Source organism: Varroa destructor, unplaced genomic scaffold (genome assembly GCF_002443255.2).
Source record: "Varroa destructor unplaced genomic scaffold, Vdes_3.0 BEIS01000002.1, whole genome shotgun sequence".
NCBI classification, from domain to species: Eukaryota; Metazoa; Arthropoda; class Arachnida; order Mesostigmata; family Varroidae; genus Varroa; species Varroa destructor.
In genome coordinates, this window is record NW_019211455.1 from 4,226,087 (window position 1) to 4,244,855 (window position 18,769).

Consider the following 18,769-nt stretch of genomic DNA (forward strand, 5'->3'; position numbering starts at 1 on the left):
ATCAGCTGACACACACGACGAACGACCGGGAAAGACGGGAAGTTGTTGTTCTTGCTGCTACCATTATATCTGTGGCAGCTCGAATAGGGTTTCTGCAAGTCCCCGTGGTAGCTTAGTGGGTAACGTATTTCCCTAGTAGTATTATGGATACATAGTGGTGTATGTTCGATTCCGGGTATAGGCATACTTGGTTTCGTTGTGGGAGCGAATCGTCCGAGGAGTGCCCCACAGCAGTAGCTGTCTGGCCGTTAATCTCGAAAGATGTTAACGAATCCCTTAGAGTCAACTCAGTTTAAAAGATCTGTAATTAATCGCGACGTAAGATTTTGATTGCCGCGCTAAATACAGACAGCACTTTGTTTTGGTCGGGTTCAGCTTTTAGGCGACATGTGATTTAGAGAGGGGCGTCGGTAACTCGGCGTTGCTGCTAGAGGGTATTGTAATAAAAAGCTACTATTTGTATTAAACATACAGACAGATAGGTATAAAGGCAGCTAGATAGAGATTACAATGACCCACACCTAGTGAGAAGGGACGGAATTGTGGGACAAAGCGTGTGCGTGAAAGTATCCATGTGAAACGATTCTGCGCTGTGCTTATTATTTACTGTCTCTTTGTAACCAATGGCTTAGCTGCTAATATTAATGAGAAGAAAGTGACAACGACCGCAAATTTATCACCATGAAGAAAAAGGTAGGTTGATGATTAGGAACACTAAGCCTCAGCAAAAGAACCTTGTGCTATGCAAATTGGTACCTAAGTCAATCATATCTCCATGCTTGGATAATAATAAAAATCTGTTGCTATAGGAGAACAATGCGTCACCAGCATGATTTACCAATACTCCAAGTATTATGAGTAAACATAACTAATCTTAAGTATTGATTTGAAGTTTTTAGGGGGTCATTTTGCTATATCTGTATTAATTACGCGGTAACTGATTGGGTTTTTGGATGATGCACATATGAAACTTGTAGAAAAAAGAATTTTGAAAGCTTAGATAGATGATGACAGGAACACACTATGCGAATTAAAATAATGCACTAAATAAATTGCTTATTATAATTTTTGACACTACCAAAATGCATGTTCAATATTTTTTATTGTAGGCATGTTATCATCCACAAAAGCCAGACGCAAGCAGGTATCACTTAAAGATTACTGATAAAGGTATCTGTTGTCTGGAAATGTATAACACTTAGAGGCTTTATAAGATCCACCTATTAACAGATGTTGTGTTTAAAACTTCAGTGTAAATTATAACATGTATTGAATATTGTACTTCGGACCGGACAGTGATTATGCCATTAGTGTTTGCTTCAGAAGTGCTTACATTATACAAAAGCAAAAAGTATTATCGTTTTTTGTTTCGTTTCAGGTACTTTTGATGGGAAAGTCTGGGTCTGGAAAAACGAGCATGCGTTCAATTATCTTTGCCAACTATATCGCCAGGGATACTCGGAGACTTGGGCCGACAAGTATGTTTCTGTTACCGTTTTACGCGTACATTTATATGTCGCAAAAAGCGTATTCCGTATATGAATAATTTTAACTTCAATTTTTAATATTAATAATAATTAATATTTAAACTGCACAAGGATATACATGAACTGTCAAATTTTTCCACCTTCCGCAGGCTGTTCTGGTTAATATATTACAGACAATGGTAGACCATTGATTCATAACTCCAACAAAATACGTAATTTGATGTTAAGGCACATCCCCGCTTGAATGTTGCTTCTAAATCTTTGAGTGTTATCAGTTCTCACTCTGGGGATACTTTATCTTTAAAGTATCCCCAGAAAACGATTCGGTTTTTTTCGGAAAGGGGCGGAATTTTTTATGGGAATTTTTTCATTCGGCCTATCTGCCTAAAAAGGTTCTCATCAAGGCATGTTCTTATATAGTGACGAGAATGGGCAGGTATTGCATCCTGTAAGAATAAATCTTGTCATTTTCATTAAAGTCGTTTGGTACACGTAATAAAGGAGATCTTGGGGTAAATTCAACTAGCATGGTGGCATCGGTCACTGTACTGTCGAAAACACCTGATCCAATTAATCATTTGCTTGATATGGCGCATCATACTGTAGCTCCTAGTATTTACATAATGTTCTCCTGGATTGCAGTAGCCCAGAGACTACAATTATATCCACACATTGTGCTTTTTATTTTGAATATAGCCTCATTACTGTAGAAAATGTTTTCTCAAAAACCATGCATCCTGTTTAATTTTTCCAAAATAGTTCTGTTCACTCTGAATGATCTTCATTGATAGCATGTAGCATTGTCAGAATGCGACTTCCTTGAAATGCTATGGACATTAACTTGCTGATGCTCACGACCTGATCGTCTTGTGTAAGACGTATCACTATAATTTTTCAGTACTCTTTTTCTAAAGGTGAAATTCGTTGATGTTCTTAATCTTCCGGGACGTTTTCTAAGAATATTCCACAATTTTTCCATCTATCCGATTAATTGTGAGTCGCGTAGGTTTATCTGCCTAAAACTGCCTACGATGTTAGCTTTGTACTTTAGCTATATATCATTCTTCCAATCGTACTATTAAATACATATTCCTTGTTCAAAAGTTCATCCTGGTCCACTCATAGTTTCTTGTAAGTTACATAATGAAGTAAAAGAGCAGTAGGAAAGTTATGACCTGTTGAACAGTGTATAAATTTTCCTGGGACATCTCATATATGTGTTAATTATGGCGAACGTTTTAGGTTTATCAGAAACAAAAACATATTATGACCTTTATACTTTTGACATGAAGTTCATTTTGCTACAAAAAATGTGAGATATTCCAGAAATTTGTACTGAATTTTTTACTGCCTTCCGCTCCGGCATCTTTGACTACCAGCGATTTCTAACCACTTTAAAAGCGAGTACACATATCGTTTTTTTCATGATAATTATTGAAGCGACTTGAAAGTACCGCATGGAGTTTTAATACGAAATCGCTTACTGTATCTAATTGCTATGACTGTAGTGTACGCAATGATTCTATGTTTATCTGCTGATTTTATAATCTAAATCGGGGTCGAGAGGATTTTAAATACTTTACTACTGTGTTCACTAAAAACTACAGTAGTTTCATTATTTTCCTCTTTTCAATGTTGTGGTTCAGACAAGGACTTACACGATTTATTTTCTGTTTTATTTCGAATGATGATGAGAATGATCGAGTGAGATTCTTACTACTAGAATTCTAAGTAGTGTCGTTGTATTAAATTTTTGAATTGGTGTTAAAAACAAAGAAAAGTTTTCGTTTAAAAAATAGTCTTGGGTATTTGCTGATCTTTCACAGAAATCCTAATTATAACTCAATCCGTAATATCAAAAAAGTATCTGATATAAAAAATTTTACCACCATAAGTATGATATATACGATTGGGATAAAATTGATTGCGAATGCAAAAAGCTCACCAAGACAATCAAAAGATTTAGATTTGTGAGAAATATCTCATTGGTTGTGGTAATGAGGGTTCCAATAAATTGAAGCAATGGTGAATTATCCTGATGAGTCGGATGAGTCGCAAGTTGAACAGTGGTATCGATTACAATACCTAGTATTGTTACTACGGCGTTTTTCATACGAGGAAGTGATAAACTAGTTGAATCTAGTAACCGTAATTTTCAAACGTAAAAAGAAAGTTTTGAAAAAAGAAAAAAATTAGTGACATCACGATACTGCCAACATCCCCTTCTTTGCAATTTGTTGTTACTTTTAATAAGTTTGGAGGTGAAAGTCATATGTGGATATTTTTATGAACTGCAATACTTCTGCCCCACAAATTTAACTGAAAAACTAAAATCGTTTATCAGTACACCTCTTAATTAATGTTTGGGAAAACGTTAGTATCACACTTTGTATATTCTTTATTAATAACAAGTTTAAAATGCTTTTCACCGGGTCACGACCGATTGGCCGATGTCTAGGTGCTGTTTCAGCTCGTGCAAATTAACGAAAATACATATTGTTTTGCAGATGTGTTACATTCATAGTACTCGCCCGCTTATAATTCATATTGTGTCGGTTAGAACAAAATAACCATATCTCTCGATCTGATTTCAGTCGATGTGGAGCACGCTCATGTACGTTTCCTTGGCAACCTTGTACTCAACTTGTGGGACTGTGGAGGTCAGGAGGTCTTCATGGAGAACTATTTCCAGGCACAACGGGACACGATTTTTTTGAACGTTGAGGTTAATATTGTTACCATACTCTAATTGAGCGTTCGTATATAGTAGAATTACCTTACAACATTATTAGATAGAAACGGAGGATAATTTCTAATATTTTTCGTAGCAATACTATCCGTTTTGTACACACGTAGGTATTTCGTTAGTGTATCCATATTATGCTATAATACAGTCATGGCCACAGAAAAAAGAAATGCATTTACTCTCTTTGTTTTATTCATGGCAATTATCCGTTTTTTGGCCACTCTTTGGCAACTATCTAGTTCTATCTTTGAAAGCGCCGCACATATAATTTCCCTAAGTTTGTATTTCGTCCGTGGATCCCTGCAAACTTAAAATCCTCAGGCTATATACGAAAGAAGTTTACATACCAAAAAACTACTATGTGGTCCGGTACGTGGGCGAAGGGATCATTGACCTTTGTATTTTAATTGTAAGTTCTGTTCCCTGCCAGAAAAGGATCTGAGGTCTTCTTGCACTTTAGGCTGTTAAAAAAATTCAGCAGACAAAATTTAAAAATTATTCAGCAGTATGATCCACCCCTCCACGCAACTAATAATGCTTTATTAAAAGATCACTTCAAAAAAGACTGATCTCCAGACGGAGTGACGATGAACAGGTTTACTATAACAATCCAAGTACAATAAACAAACTTCAAGAGAACGTTTCTGCTGCCGTTGAAAGGATAGGGTCAGATGTATGCGAAAAGGTGGCCATAAACTAGGTGAAGCCAATAAGTCCCATGAAGAAAGTCACTTTACTAATGTTAAATTTAGGTAAAATCTTATATGTATACAGTTAGTAATAACGAAAGATGTAAATATATTCAGTTGTTTTTACTAGAATTTTCGATGTCACTACTGACTAAATCACCGTCTCTATATATTGATTTAGACCGTCCTCTGTAAAAACATGGTATACGACGTTTATACAAGCAATATGTTGTTAACCGCTCTGTAAAGCTGTAGTACAGAAAAGTCTTAACAAGTCGTAACGTATTACCATTGACATTCATTGATGGCAGGTACTTATTTACGTTTTCGACGTTTCCTCGATGGAGTACGACAAAGATAACGTCTACTACCAAAGTTGTCTAGAAGCGATTCTGACGAACAGTCCGCAAGCCAAAGTGTTCTGCCTTATTCACAAAATGGATCTTGTTTCGGAGAAAGATCGCCAAAATATTTTTGAGGGTCGAGTATCAGTCCTGACAAAATTGTCAAACCCGATATTACCCGTGTGCTTTTCTACGTCGATATGGGACGAGACGCTGTACAAGGTATGTGTCCATTTATTCCATTCTTATTCAGTCTAGCCTTTTTCAGTATTTTTTTTTTTGTTTTTCTAACTTTCACTGTTTTGAATTTAGCGACTCTGTTCACAGACACTTCTGACTACCTTTGTATTTATTGATGTAAAAGAATAATGGTGCATATTTTGTTAAAAGTAATTTGTGTTAAGGAGTAGAGTTAAAAAGCCTTTGAGACTTAATATGACTGATATATTAGTGAAGCAAAGCAATAGTCCTTAGTCTTTCTCCGACTAACTACTTAATGGATGTCCAATGCGTTATCAAATCAAGGTAGAACACGATGGGGTCAACTAAAGTAGGCTTCGAGCTATCATTGTTGCTGAGTGACGTTTGATTCAACCATGATATGTTCGTGTACCGAGAGTGTAGAGAACATTATTTTCGTACATTATTCCACTCCTGTGTTTGAATATAGAAAGCTATGCGCCCACTTGTAGAGCGTGTAAATGACTTTTTTTTAATTGTGACCATTAGCTTGACCCATAGCTTATTAACCTGTCTGTTTGAATCTCAATTTGCTTAACTTGCACATTAGGATAGCAATTATCGTGAACAAGAATATAAGATCATGCAAACTAAGAACACAAGATAAAAGAACATTTGCTAGTACATTTAGTTGACTGCCTCAAAACGAAAATTCTCATTTAGTCTTTTTTTATAGCTCAGTCGTAAACTCGTGGCTAGTAATTGGTGTCTCCTAAGTAGTTCCTTGAAAAAGTTTGTCTTTCCAAAATTATTATTGCTGAAATATATTGTTTATTCAGGCTTGGTCATCAATCGTGTACACACTTGTGCCAAACGTGGCAAAATTGGAGCGAAGTCTAAACAGATTTACGAAAATTATCAATGCTGACGAGGTGTTGCTCTTCGAAAGGGCTACGTTCTTGGTAAGCCGCTGAAGTTTCTAATTACGTATTATCCTACCTTTAAGTCGACCACTCGTTCCCATAAAGACGTCAAATGTATTTGTCAAAAATAGTAGCGCATAATATGGTTGTACTTTCACGGGGTTAAGAAGACAATCTTACCAGATTTTAGTGTTAGTAAAATATTTGTTTACGGCCATTTCAGATTATTTCGCATCAGCAGCAACGAGAGCATCCAGATATACACCGCTTCGAAAAGGTAGTAAGACTTGAACTTCAAGAATTCTATTTTTGCTACCGCAGTTGGCTCGTAGTTTAATTTATTGTATAAGCCAAATTAGGTTTGGGTCATTTATGGCACCGTTAGTCACACAATCTCACTGAGTCGCTGTCATTTGAAAAAGAAATACGTCTTAGTGAAATTCTAATCTTTGATGCCCTTTACAATTATAGCTTGTATATAAGATTGTATATAGTCGAAGATATAGAAGCAACTACTGCGCTATACTAATTGTTGTTGGTTTTTCTTAACTTTTATCGTAGATAATTACGAAATTCGTGCATTTCTGGTATATCTCATTGTCGTCGTTAGATTTTTCAAGCAATTTCTCTGTAACAAATATTTGAATTATAAGTCGTTTTATTCCACAAGGAGGTCTTAAACTAATATAAGAATATGGCTATTGTTTAATAATTTCCAGGTGTCAAACATCATCAAGCAGTTTAAGTTGAGCTGTTCGAAACTTGCATCACAGTTCCAGTCAATGGAAGTACGCAACTCTTCATTTGCCGCCTTCATCGAGATGTTTACCCAGAACACCTATGTCATGGTTATTATATCTGATACTTCAATCCGTAAGTTTTTTTTCAGTTATGCTATTTAAACCCAGTTATGCGAACACAATCGTTCCAACAATTACACTATATATTACCGAGGGTTACTTCAACGCCTTGTGGCCTGATGCACTAAAACTAATCGGAATGCAATTGAAAAACCACATGAACGCTGTTACATTGTTTTGTACCTTGTTGTAGGTTTTCCTGTTCTAATGCGGGTTTATAATTTCGCTTTTTGCAGCATCCGAGTCGGTACTGGTGAACATTCGGAATGCAAAACGACACTTCGACAAACTTGATGGTGTTAGGGCCGGTGCAGGAAGCCAAATACGTAAATGAATGAAGGTGTCGGATGAAGTTTTCTGGGCAGAAAACGCTCGTTGATGACGTGAGCAGCCAAACAAATCAGGTCTGAAGAAATTTTGTGGGATGCGAGCGGTCATTCGGGTAATACTGACTAATGCCTATACGTATCTCTGGTAAAGATGTTTTTTTTTAACATCGGGCAATATTTCCGTTGACAGACGAAAGTTTTCCCGAGCTATTAAGGATTTAGATTGAATGTTACTAGATGTTTGGCAGTCGGAAAAATGGATCACGTATAAAAAAAAATGCGTAAGCACATAGCCGATGGGACTTCATTTAATTTGAGGGACTTTTCTTGGGATTGATGATGGTCTTTAATATGACTACAATTTCCTGCCTAAATGTGGTCATAACGCCTGTACTGGCAATCGTGCATATCTAATGACGTATCACATAGGTGACCCTGCTCCCTAGTTTTTCATTTCTGTTGATTTAAAGACGATATACTCAAATATAAATTCTCTGTTCGTGTTCTATTCTTAATCTTCTAACGTATCGAGCTAACATTACTCTTTTCTCATTAGACCGTGGGGAGCTAGGTGCACACTACTAAACACTGTCGCTGTCCAGCGATGGTAACGGCATCGGTGAACATGTCTCGAGGCTCGTAATCGTTAAACGTATCAGCTGCCAGTTAGCTGTGATCCTCTAGATTTAATATTTAGTTTCTGTCCCTATTCCTATAATTTCCTCTATACTATATATATCACGGTTGGTGGTATTTGTTTCATTATGAAATCTACAGTCTCTGCTTGGGTCTATTTGACGTTGGCCAAAAACCGGCTCGAACTAGCAACATTGTAAGGACGCCGTCGCGAAGAAGAAATTAATCAAGTTAATGAAATTGATCGCTGATAGCGACGAACATTGTTAGATGTGACTGTCTGTGTGTATATATGCGAAGTATTTTCAAGTAGGTTATTATGAAGATGATATATGGTAATAAAAATAAAGAACCATAAAAGGAATGAGCGTTTGCGTGTGATACGTTGATATTGGCCAACAGATGTGTAGATAGTCAATAGATGCATGGAAATAAATGCAATGACACCGGTTGACTCGTATCTCTTAACCATAAACCAGTGAATTAAATTAATGCTCTCTAAAAATTAGCTTTTTTTTTGTGTGAGTCATTTTTAACCATTATATATTGCAACATCGTTTGTTAAATAAAGAAAAGCAGGACATTACTTACAGCTGTTCATACTGTATGTCTATATACTGTTTACTAATTTAATACTTTAAGTGTATATCTCGATATTAAGTTTGTTGTGATGAGCTTCGTTCGGTCTGTGATTACGATACTGGTCGTATTATTATTATTGCCCGCCCAGTGCTTTTGCCATTGATCGAAAGGCGTTCTGAAATGATGACTTATTCGTTCATAGCAAATTGTGCGAGTAGCCAGCTTTTGTAATGTGCAATGTGCTGTGCCAATAATAATTTGCCAAACAATTTTTAAAGATATGCGACAATGTTGCAGTATGTGCACGTGCTGTTCTGTGGAAAAACGGAAAGGAGTTTACGTAAAAAATATAGAACTGTTTTTTTAGATAATTCAAATATCTTAACGAAAACCTTGTATACCTATATAAATTTGGCAAATTCGGTAATTCTTTTTTTAGTCTCGCGTTGTAAATACACAACATAACTTGTATATTATAAATAGTATGCCAAGTATTGTACCGGTTTGCAGTGAACAAGCTCAATTGTTGCCTGTAGATATGGTTAGATAGGGCCGCCTGTATTCTATTAGGGAGTCTCCTACGGCTCCGAAAGAAGTCGTGCCATAGGCATCTGGCACGTTTATCAGTTACTGTAGACCGTTCGAAAGCTCATACAGTCTTAGGGGAGAGTTTGTTGCTTTCAAAAATAACGAGATGGTGTCAGGTTTAGCATTGCGAAGGATGAGTTAGTCATAAACAAAAACTAGAGAAAAAAAACATGTAGAAACAAGAAGATGGAGTCAGTTGTCGCTTAGAGTTTATTGTATTCCTCAGAAGAGTAAAAAAGATGTGCATCATTTGGTTCGATTATGATTTGAAATTATCGTGCCGATTTTTATTTTCTTATGACGTAACACTGTTGTGCACTGCTATATCGCTGTTCGGATGAAACATCGTTAGAGTCGAATGGCAGCACCTAAATGGTATCTAAAGCGTCAGATGTTTTCTTCATTATAATTCTTGGAATATTCGAAGGCAATTTAACGAGTACTAGAGTAAACTGACCACATGGGCGGCGTACATATTGGCAAAAGTTTCAGAAAAAGCTCAGTAAATTGCAAAAAAGATGAAATCTATGTGGCTACTATAATGACAAGCAAACATTTGACCGTCGATGTTCTTGTCTACATAAAAAACAATAGAAATTGGATCTGCCTTTACTGCTGTGGTACAGATCTGCTAAATTCTGAAAACTGCAGTTACGTCAGGACAAGCATTGATTAGATGCTTAAGCATTCGTGTGGTGCTTTGTTCTGTTTTAAATAACTTCCCTCAAATCCTTCATTTTTGAACGAATGCTCTACGATTTGACAGCGGAGTTCAGCAGCTTTCATGAGTTTGCCGTTTTGATTTTATTTCACTGCTTCTTTGCCAGAACCATGCATGCACTTTGTTGATCGAGCAGGGGCAGTCAAGCGAGAATTCAGATTCGACCTTTAATTTCATTCTATCGGATCGCTTCTTCGGCTGGACAGCGTTCGCTGTCCAGCCGAGGAAGCGATCCGATAGAGTGTTCCGATCTTTTAGTTCCGTCTTTCGTCGTAACGGATCGTCCCCTCCATGTGACATACATCTGTGGCCTTCCGTTCTATACGCAAGAGCTCACCTGTTCTTTCCACTAAACGCATAGACGCGCTCTGTAGAGCTGCAGCTGGCATTTCACGCATATGTGACTAGTGTAATTTTTTTACCTTGAGACACTCAGCAACGATCCGCTCAAGTAGTACTCGAATAGTAGACATGATCGGCTTTAGTTCTTGGATTTATTCCATTCAGCTCAGTAATTTTCAGAATGCGGCCATTAGCCAGCCATGTGTCTGGCTGACTTGGCATGGCAAGCGCTGAAAGTTATGTCATTTAGTTGACCTATAATTTGCGTGAGCTGTGAATATTAAAACTCAGCCGTGGCTATAGCGATCCGTTTACGAGTCGAAATTACATCTTTTTAATCGGAGGTGCTGCGCCTATGCTACCGATTACTGGCAGCTTAGGTAAAGACATGCGTTGCGTGGGCGGACGCTCATTTCACACTGGAAATCAGAAGCTACACGTATAGGTTATGGCAGGACTAGTCATTTGTACCGTTTCGCATTGCAGCACGCGCGCGACTACTTACTGTGGCAATGGCTGACATATAGAGCAGCTAGGATATCGATTTTCAGAGCGCAAATTGAAATGCTAACTAAGCCTAACGATTCTAAGCTTGCTAGACATTTCGAAATTTCATTAGAGTAAACAGATATGGGTGTTGTTTTCTTGAACTTGGTGATTGATTACGATCGATGCCTACGATCGAAAACAGAGTTCCGACTAAAGCGGTTGTGTTCTGAGGAATTATTTGGGGTTGTTCTTGAAGTCGTACTTTTTTTGATCGTGAAAACCTTGGAGAATCTTTTGAAAATAGTTAGGCATTTCGGGGTATGAATCGATTATGCCAGCAGCCTAAATTTCACAGAGGCGATTGTAAGCTCGGAGTAGAAGGGGAGTTATGCAGCAATACGAATAGGAATTTCGTTCCAAAATACTCGACACAGGTTTCTATTACCGTACTTTGACACACTAAAGATTACTATTAACCAGTCGAACACCTGTGTCTGTAGATATCGTAGTTTGTTGCTAGTACGATTGTTGGTGGTTGATAGTTGTCCCATTGCTGAGACTGGCACAAACATTTTTTGGACGTTTATTATTATTGCGATACGAATACCCGATCAAGGTGGCAATAAACTTTGATTAAGAATAGTAACTGTTTTATTAGCCATTTTGTTTTGATTATTCTCTGCCATTACGGATAGCTTCTTTGCTTAATTTTTATGATTGCCATCATGTGTTCTCATACCCGTTGCTATTGTTGACCGAGATCTTCTAAGCCTCTCTTTCCATTCTTCCCGTAGAGTTTCTGCTATTTTATTTGTCTCGATGAGCACGTTCCGTCACGACGAGGCACGCACATCCACATAGGTGCAGGCAAATAGGCAGACCGGCATAGTTTCCTGTTAACCCACACCCTCTTGTAGTCGGTCTTCGTCTTCTCTGACTATGCGCGAATGTTTAACGATGGCAGTGGCGGCGGCGGCGGCGGCGGCGGCAGCAGCAGCGGCATCACCACAACAAGCACCGTTCGGTTTACTCTAGCGTCCGCTTTGTGTCGTGTTGAGAGACATTCGATCATTGTGGCTATCTACCTCTGTTCGGACGACTACGAGAGATTCAGTCAGAATGAGCGTATTGTCTTTTAAGTCGAACATATAAGACGAACCAAGCGCGAACGTTAATAGTCGATGCTGCAAAATAGTTTGAGTAGCACAGAGTACGCGAGGCACGAAAAAAGATAGAAATTAAAGCTGTGGTCATCGGTGCATGAAACTGATTGTTTTGATACAGCCGTATATAGGAAGGGTAAAAAACGGTCGAGAGATATATGGAGAAAGAAAGACATTTCATAGCACATACCCTTACGCCAATATTTATTGGTAACAAATGCATATATATATAGCTGCATACTGTGAGGTGGCACATTATATATGTGTGTGTGTGTGTGTGTGTACATCTTTTAAGAACTCAAGCTATATATTGATATAATAGAGTAGCCATCACTAGACAGCAACGGCATGTCACCTTCGACCATCGTCAGTAGGACCGCGTTGCGCCGATAGTAACGAGCTACCGCGAATAACGGGCGGCCGTCAACTACAGACCACCTCCGTGGCCTGAATATGCGCTAACCGCAATAATGACAACGGCAACAGTCGTACTACTAGTAGTAGTTGTATTAATCATAGTAGTGAGGGGCTCTCTGTCTGTTGACTAAGACCAAATTGTGGCGGTAATGATTTCTGCGGCAGACTGTTAGGCAGAGGCCCCTAGGAGCGCGGCTACCGAGCGTTTCCATGGTTGCCCGTTGTTACCAGCGTTGTCGTAGCCGTGTCGCTTGTGCCGCTGCTGGCGGCATCCTCCGTCGTTCTCTCTAAAAATGTATCTAATTTTTGGTGTTACTACAGGACAGACGTAGGCAACACCAGCGCTAGTGGTCGATCGAAAAGGCAATGAAGGAAAGCCTACACTGAAAATTATAGGCCGTACAGATCTATTCAAGCTGAGCGATGGACGAAGTGCTGCAGTCGCACCGAGAAGTGGTGCTGCTGCCCTCGGTATCGTCGCTGGTGCTGCCACCGCGGTGCTATGAGTAGTACTTGTCGTTCTCACTGACTTTCCTTTGTAGCTTGACTTTGCTTCGGTCAGTTGTCCGCCTGACAACGTAAGTCAGCACCCATCTGCCCTGGCGTTTACTGCTGCCCGACAGGCGTCGGACATTTGTCGAAACTGACCGCACTAGCCAATGAGACAAACACGGTCACAGCAATAACAGCGGTAACAAACGCGTCGTGAGCTGGTTCGCGTGGAGGTCGTCCGCCGCCGCCGACGCTATCGCCTCCGCTGCTACAGGAGCAGCTACAGTCGATCTTCATGATACATTATAACTACAATTGCTAGTGCTGCTGCTACTGTCACCTTTAATATCGACTCTGTAGCTGTAGTACAAAACGACACAGACGACAGGACGACGGAAGACGACTGTACCGCTGTCGCGCGATCATCGGGTTCGAACGTCGCCAGTCAAACGAGACACTAGTAGGTGAAGCAACAGCAGAAGGAAGTCGCAAAGAAACGTTCCCCGCACGTTGTGATTGTGCCAGCTGTTATTATCGTTGCCGATATACATCTACTGAGTAGTGATACAGGGAACGTGTGAATATGTGTGGCTTGTCCGTGTGTTTCTCTCTGTGGAAGCAGTGCTGAGCTAAGTTCGAGCAACAAGCACGCGCGGCGACTAGCATCACCGGACTACTGATCAACCAATTTCAAGGTACTCCCGTTACAGCTGCTGCTGCCGCGCTTGGGAGAGTAAAAAAGGGACCAGCAGCCCCTGGTGCGTTCCTTTGCCGGGTGAAGTTTGACGTGTGCTCCATGTGCGTTTGTTTGTGTGTTTCTGCGTCTGTCTGTTACTTTTTATTTTCTGTGCATAAGAATTTCGTGCTGATCCACTCGCGTAATATTGCCATAGAATACAATCGTCTATGTAGGTCGTTCTTTCGCAAAGTAAGCATACACACCCCACAGAGGAAAACAGGCCCGCGCTTGGTGTTCGATCTAATTCATATTCGTACTATTCGCTCAAAGGCTTTGTTCTCTGCGTGTACAATCAAGGTCCTTTCTTGCTATTGCCAGTTCACCGCGCCGCCGCCGCTAATTATGCTCCGGTAAGAACAATTTCCTGTTGCGAGTACAAACGGTCGGTCAGCTACTGGGGTTTATACGTAGCGGGGGTGTATGTATGGCCTCGGGTGGTCATTGAGGTGATCATCCCTCTTTTGAGTGAGTGAGTGAGGATAAGATAAGCAGAGTAAAGTCTGTGAGGTAATCTGCTTCTCGTTGTGCGCGACTCAGCTTATTGGGATTAAAACATTGACACAAACGGTACACAAGACTACTTTTCGTCCTTCCTTTTCACAGTGTTTCAGTGGATCATATTTACTGTGTGTGTGTGTATGTTCGTGACTAAGCCTGTATCACTGTTGATGTTGTTACATTAGAACGTTTGATTCCGAAGTCAGAAGCAACAGTTGTCAACAGCTAGGCGAAACATGGGCGGCAAGAAGGCTCGCAGGATGCGCTGGAGACCGGTCGATCTCGGTAGGTAAAATAAGACAGTATGAACGTAAAGAAAAGCGCGTGGTAAGCAAAGCGGCCAAAGTATAATTGTCTACGCGCTATTAATAATACCTAGATAGTAGAGAAAAATGATGAATCGTAGGCTAGCACTGTCGCCGCTACTGCAAACGCCGCAATGCACTATCCATGCAGCCACCGGTTATTGGCTGCTAACGCCGTCGGCCTACGCTAAAGGACACGACGGGCGCTAAAGTTACCGCGTGTTAGTTACCCGGCTAATAACCTGAGCGTAATAACTAGGGAAGAGTTCACCTAATGGGTTTATTGCTAAAAACATTCGTTTCATTAATACTGCAGGCATGTTTTTAGTTGCTTAAGTATATAAATACTTTACCATGGAAAAATAACGGCCTGGTGGAACCAGTATTCTTCAAACAGCTTATGCGATACTGATGAATAGTAAGACGTTATGAATCTATATACCCTCACAGTACATATCTATATACCTCAGCAGTCACGGTTCGATGCCGCTCAGTGTTGAAGTAAATGAACACGCTGAGCAATCGACGCATACCCAACTTTCGTAAATACGTCGTGAGTATAGATACGCATATTTCAAGATAGACAATGCTGTTCCGCGTTGGTAATGTTTCTTGCTACATGCAACAGAAGCTATGGGTAGAGAATGATTAACTGTTTAATGGACTGGAAAAAAGACCATTTAAATGTACCGCAAATAGGAATTTCAAGACGACAAATAAAGTCGTGTTAGGTTCACTTTTCGTATTTCACCGAATATTTATTCCCACATTGTCCTATTCTGGGCAGCTTTAAAGTTTAAGCGTGGAATGACAACTCGCCCGTGTATTACGACTATGATATAATTCGCGTAGCCATAGTCGTCGGAAGCGGTCCAGATGTTACGACAGCGAACGATAATTCTACACAAATTGTGATATATGTATTAGTTTAAGGTTACTACGAGATTGTTGGAAAGACTTTCAATCAATTTGTGTGCACTGGTTGTTCCAATATGTTTAATGAATAGTGTATTTTTTTTTTTATCAAGAACCTCCTCGAAGCATCACGGAAATACTTAGCTTAATTTATTGAAAGACTGGTTGCGGTGGGGTGTAATCACCCTAGTCTTAGGCAACATATAATTTTCACCTAGGCTAGGTGTTATGCAATCGTAAATGCTCGTATCTGTGCTGATATGTTCTTTTTGATCAAGCAAGACCTTGAAAATCAGCTGATTGCTAGCTTTATCAGAATCGGCTCAGATCTTGCGCAAGTGTTGGGCACCGTTTGCTATTATTCAGTATAATCTGTATTGATAGCATGGGCTTTGGTCCTGCAGTTTTGATGCCAGGTGAAAGCTTTGAAAGGATATATAACTGTGTGTATTCAGACGCCATATTACATGTCTACGCAGTAATAAAGAAGGCAAAACTGATGGCCAATAAATATAGATTATAACAGGTATTTGCTCCAGCTATGTTAAATCATACGTCAACGAGAAAATGTCTGCCCAGGTGATTTGTAACAGAATCAGCCCGGAATCACTAAGCTGCACCGTTCTGAGTTTGATTCAGGATGATCATAGTGACATTAGAGATTAACAGCAATATGTCGCATTCTGTTGCGGCTTTGCCGCCATTGGCAAAAATATTAATATGTCCTCGACTAATTAACCATCTGCTGATCTCGCATGTTTCACCAATGGGGCCTAAGCGATTGCCCTTGTTTATTGAGCTATTTATTTGTGGACCCAGCGAGTGCGATCAACTGATTCTAAGTTCGAAGATGATTGGAGTGGATGTAGGTGGGATCGAGACGCCGAGAGCTTCAAACAATGAATATATTCAGAACTAAGACGAAATCATAGAACAGAACGCAGGACCGGTGGCAAAAAAGGCTGAGACCTCTCAAACCGGGATGCAGTTCATGTTTGCTCAGATGTTGCGTCTGTTACTGTTTCGAACCTAGCTATAAGAGCAGGAGACCGTTTTTAACAGTTAAGTTTTTCAGACAACGGAAAATTCGTCTCTCTATAATTCGGGAATAAAAAAAAATCAGGCTCCTCTATTACTGCTGGATAGAAATAGGGCCGGAAGATCTACTTATACACAAAAAAAACACTATTAATGATTGAGAGATACAGTTTAAATTGGTTAGTTAATTGAAAGAGCACGAAGTCAATAAATAGTTTCTATTAGCCAAAGGAATGTCTTTTATAATCTCTTTTAGCTGAGTCACGTAACTCTGTTGTAGAGTTATTTCGATCAAGTTTTACTGCATTTATTTAGCAGATTTGCGGATTTGCTTGTTTACGACTTCGTTTCGTAGGCCTATTTAAGGCCAGTCCCAACACAACGTGTATCTTGAGCAACCTATCTTGATAATATACCTTTTTTTTTATCAACTTGGGTAATTTCCCGGGCCATATTATGACTTGAGAACAGTAACTTACGATAAAACGTGTTAACCAAGAACGACGCGAGAAAATTCCATTGTCACGTATCTGCAACAGATATGCTAAGGGTTACTCGGTACGCCAAAGGGCAAATAATCAGTGAGCCGAAACGACAGTGGGTATTTCCATTTGCAAACAGGTCTTCATAGGTTTTATATCAAGTAAGTCTTCTCATATTGGAAGAAGCAAGTTAATTCATTTATAGATTTTCATGAAAGAAAGAACCATGTTAAGTACACCAGGATATATATGATAGATGACCTTTTTTTTATATTTATTTATATGTTTAAATAAACATATAAATTACGTAAACATATTAATGAATTGCTATCTAAAAGTTACTCAGTCAAGACCACGACTAAAACTGTCTCGCCTGTGAAGTCGCCTGTTATTGTATGCAGTTTCTGTGCTGACTAGTTGTGGAAATGCTTGCGCGCTTCACGTTCGGTACTCAAGCAGTAAGACATTTTTTTCAGACGGCTGACTCTTAGCACGAAAGGAAGTGTTTCTATATCCAAATTCGTACTTAGACCATCAGCACGTATCTCTCTAATCAACAGGCACACACATTGATTACCCGGTGCGCTGTAGCGGGAACAATGATCAATAGTCACCTTCATTAAATGACATTGAGATGCAACCATCTAACGCTGGGTCATAAAAGAATTGGTTCGCAGGCAGCACTGGGTTTAGCAAAGGAGCCATGGCAAACGGAGCGAGTCATAGTATGATTGAATAGTTCTTGTCATAATTATGGAGTACGGAGTAAGGAAGAAGTGATGCGTGTTGAATACAATGAAGCAGTTGCATCAATAACGTGATATGTTGAAGCAAGATCATACGAAATTTGTGGCAAAGCTTTAAGGAAACCGCTGGCAACTCGATAGTTGTAAAAAGCTCCGCCAGTTGGAAATGTTTTCTTCATATCCGTGCTCATATATTCTTCTGCGCTCATTATCAAGTGTTCCTAAGTGCATTATGTTACTGGTATTTAGAAATAACGCTTTAGATTTGATTTGAGCTCTTAGTTACCCTATTTTTATGAAATTTCTACTGGGTACCCTCTTGAGGTTCGGTTAGTAGTTCTTATCCCGTATCAGACAAGACCGTTTTAAGTAATTGTTATGATATGTTCGACAAATAATAGATGTTCGTAGGTTGCTTGATTAATACATTGTGCCTATATTTTTCGTTAAACGCCGAGGAGCGATTGTATTAAAGAAAAAAACTATTTGCATCTATTATCCCTTTGGTATATATCGTAGTCATCCTATAATTATGCAAAGATGTTGCGTGTTGTTTTCAATCGCGACCGTAGGGAAGCAATTTCGTACTATTAACAGAAAAAGTTCAAAGGTATACAGAATTCATAGACACTGTAGTGTAAGTCTTATTCTCTCATGAGGCTTAGATGAAACTGAAACTGAGCCCGACTCACGAAATCATTTTCTATTAACAGAAAGTCAGTCGGCTTCTACTGAAGTTGTGTCGATGCGGGACGCACTCCGTCTACACGTCTGTTTTCCCGGCTTCAGTTTTAATTCATTTGTCCGTTCTCTTTTAGTTTCACACCAGCTACCTCATTTCACTGACTAACTAATATAACTGTTAATGGTCTTAAATCAACGATATTGCCTATCATTAGATTTGTTTATATTAGAGTAGTCATAATGGAAGAAGTCTCGTCCTTTCGTTCCCCGCTTTTATCTCGTGAAAAATGAAATCGGGTTGTGCAAGACCGCATTTTATTGAAAAAGAAATTAAGGTAATCGAACGAGCCTTAGTGTAAAATGGCGACTTTCAA

At 39.3% G+C, this 18,769-nt stretch overlaps 3 protein-coding genes across 11 annotated transcripts in view; 2 read left to right on the forward strand and 1 right to left on the reverse strand.

Annotated features, from left to right (window-relative positions):
- Positions 1-89: 89 nt before the first annotated feature.
- On the forward strand, positions 90-8,669 carry RagA-B (Ras-related GTP binding A/B). Of its 3 annotated transcripts, none has more exons than XR_002671506.2 (9): positions 90-693; positions 1,379-1,478; positions 4,082-4,212; positions 5,234-5,488; positions 6,286-6,408; positions 6,593-6,646; positions 7,089-7,242; positions 7,466-7,633; positions 8,115-8,669. XR_002671506.2 is itself a non-coding variant. In XM_022794784.2 (8 exons), the coding sequence occupies exons 1-8, from the start codon at positions 682-684 to the stop codon at positions 7,561-7,563; spliced, it is 927 nt and encodes a 308-aa protein (XP_022650519.1). In that variant the 5' UTR covers positions 90-681; the 3' UTR covers positions 7,564-8,669. The 3 variants fall into 3 exon arrangements, 1 of the variants encoding a protein (XP_022650519.1); XR_002671507.2 differs by having other exon boundaries at positions 8,336-8,669; XM_022794784.2 differs by having other exon boundaries at positions 7,466-8,669.
- A 2,875-nt stretch (positions 8,670-11,544) lies between these two features.
- LOC111245871 (gamma-aminobutyric acid receptor-associated protein-like 2) overlaps positions 11,545-18,769 on the reverse strand; it is a 56,333-nt gene continuing 49,108 nt past the window's right edge. For 5 of the 6 annotated variants that reach the window (XR_002671510.2, XR_015321858.1, XR_015321857.1 and 2 more), the window contains one exon: positions 11,545-12,100. The gene's annotated coding sequence lies outside the window, so the exon portion shown is untranslated. Of the gene's footprint in view, positions 12,101-16,962; positions 17,014-18,769 lie in introns of all 6 variants that reach the window. The other variant, XR_002671509.2, reaches the window with a different exon arrangement.
- LOC111245864 (uncharacterized) overlaps positions 12,098-18,769 on the forward strand; it is a 136,695-nt gene continuing 130,023 nt past the window's right edge. The window contains exons 1-2 of one of the 2 annotated variants that reach the window (XM_086981002.1): positions 12,098-14,077; positions 14,411-14,510. In XM_086981002.1, the coding sequence (XP_086837128.1) occupies positions 14,462-14,510 (49 nt within the window). In that variant the 5' untranslated portion in view covers positions 12,098-14,077; positions 14,411-14,461. The remainder of the gene's footprint in view (positions 14,078-14,410; positions 14,511-18,769) is intronic. The other variant, XM_022794775.2, reaches the window with a different exon arrangement.

Coding starts and splice junctions, on each gene's coding strand:
- RagA-B (XM_022794784.2), top strand. Junction 1,479..4,081: donor TCGGAGACTTGGGCCGACAA/GTATGTTTCTGT, acceptor ATCTGATTTCAG/TCGATGTGGAGCACGCTCAT. Junction 7,243..7,465: donor TATATCTGATACTTCAATCC/GTAAGTTTTTTT, acceptor CGCTTTTTGCAG/CATCCGAGTCGGTACTGGTG.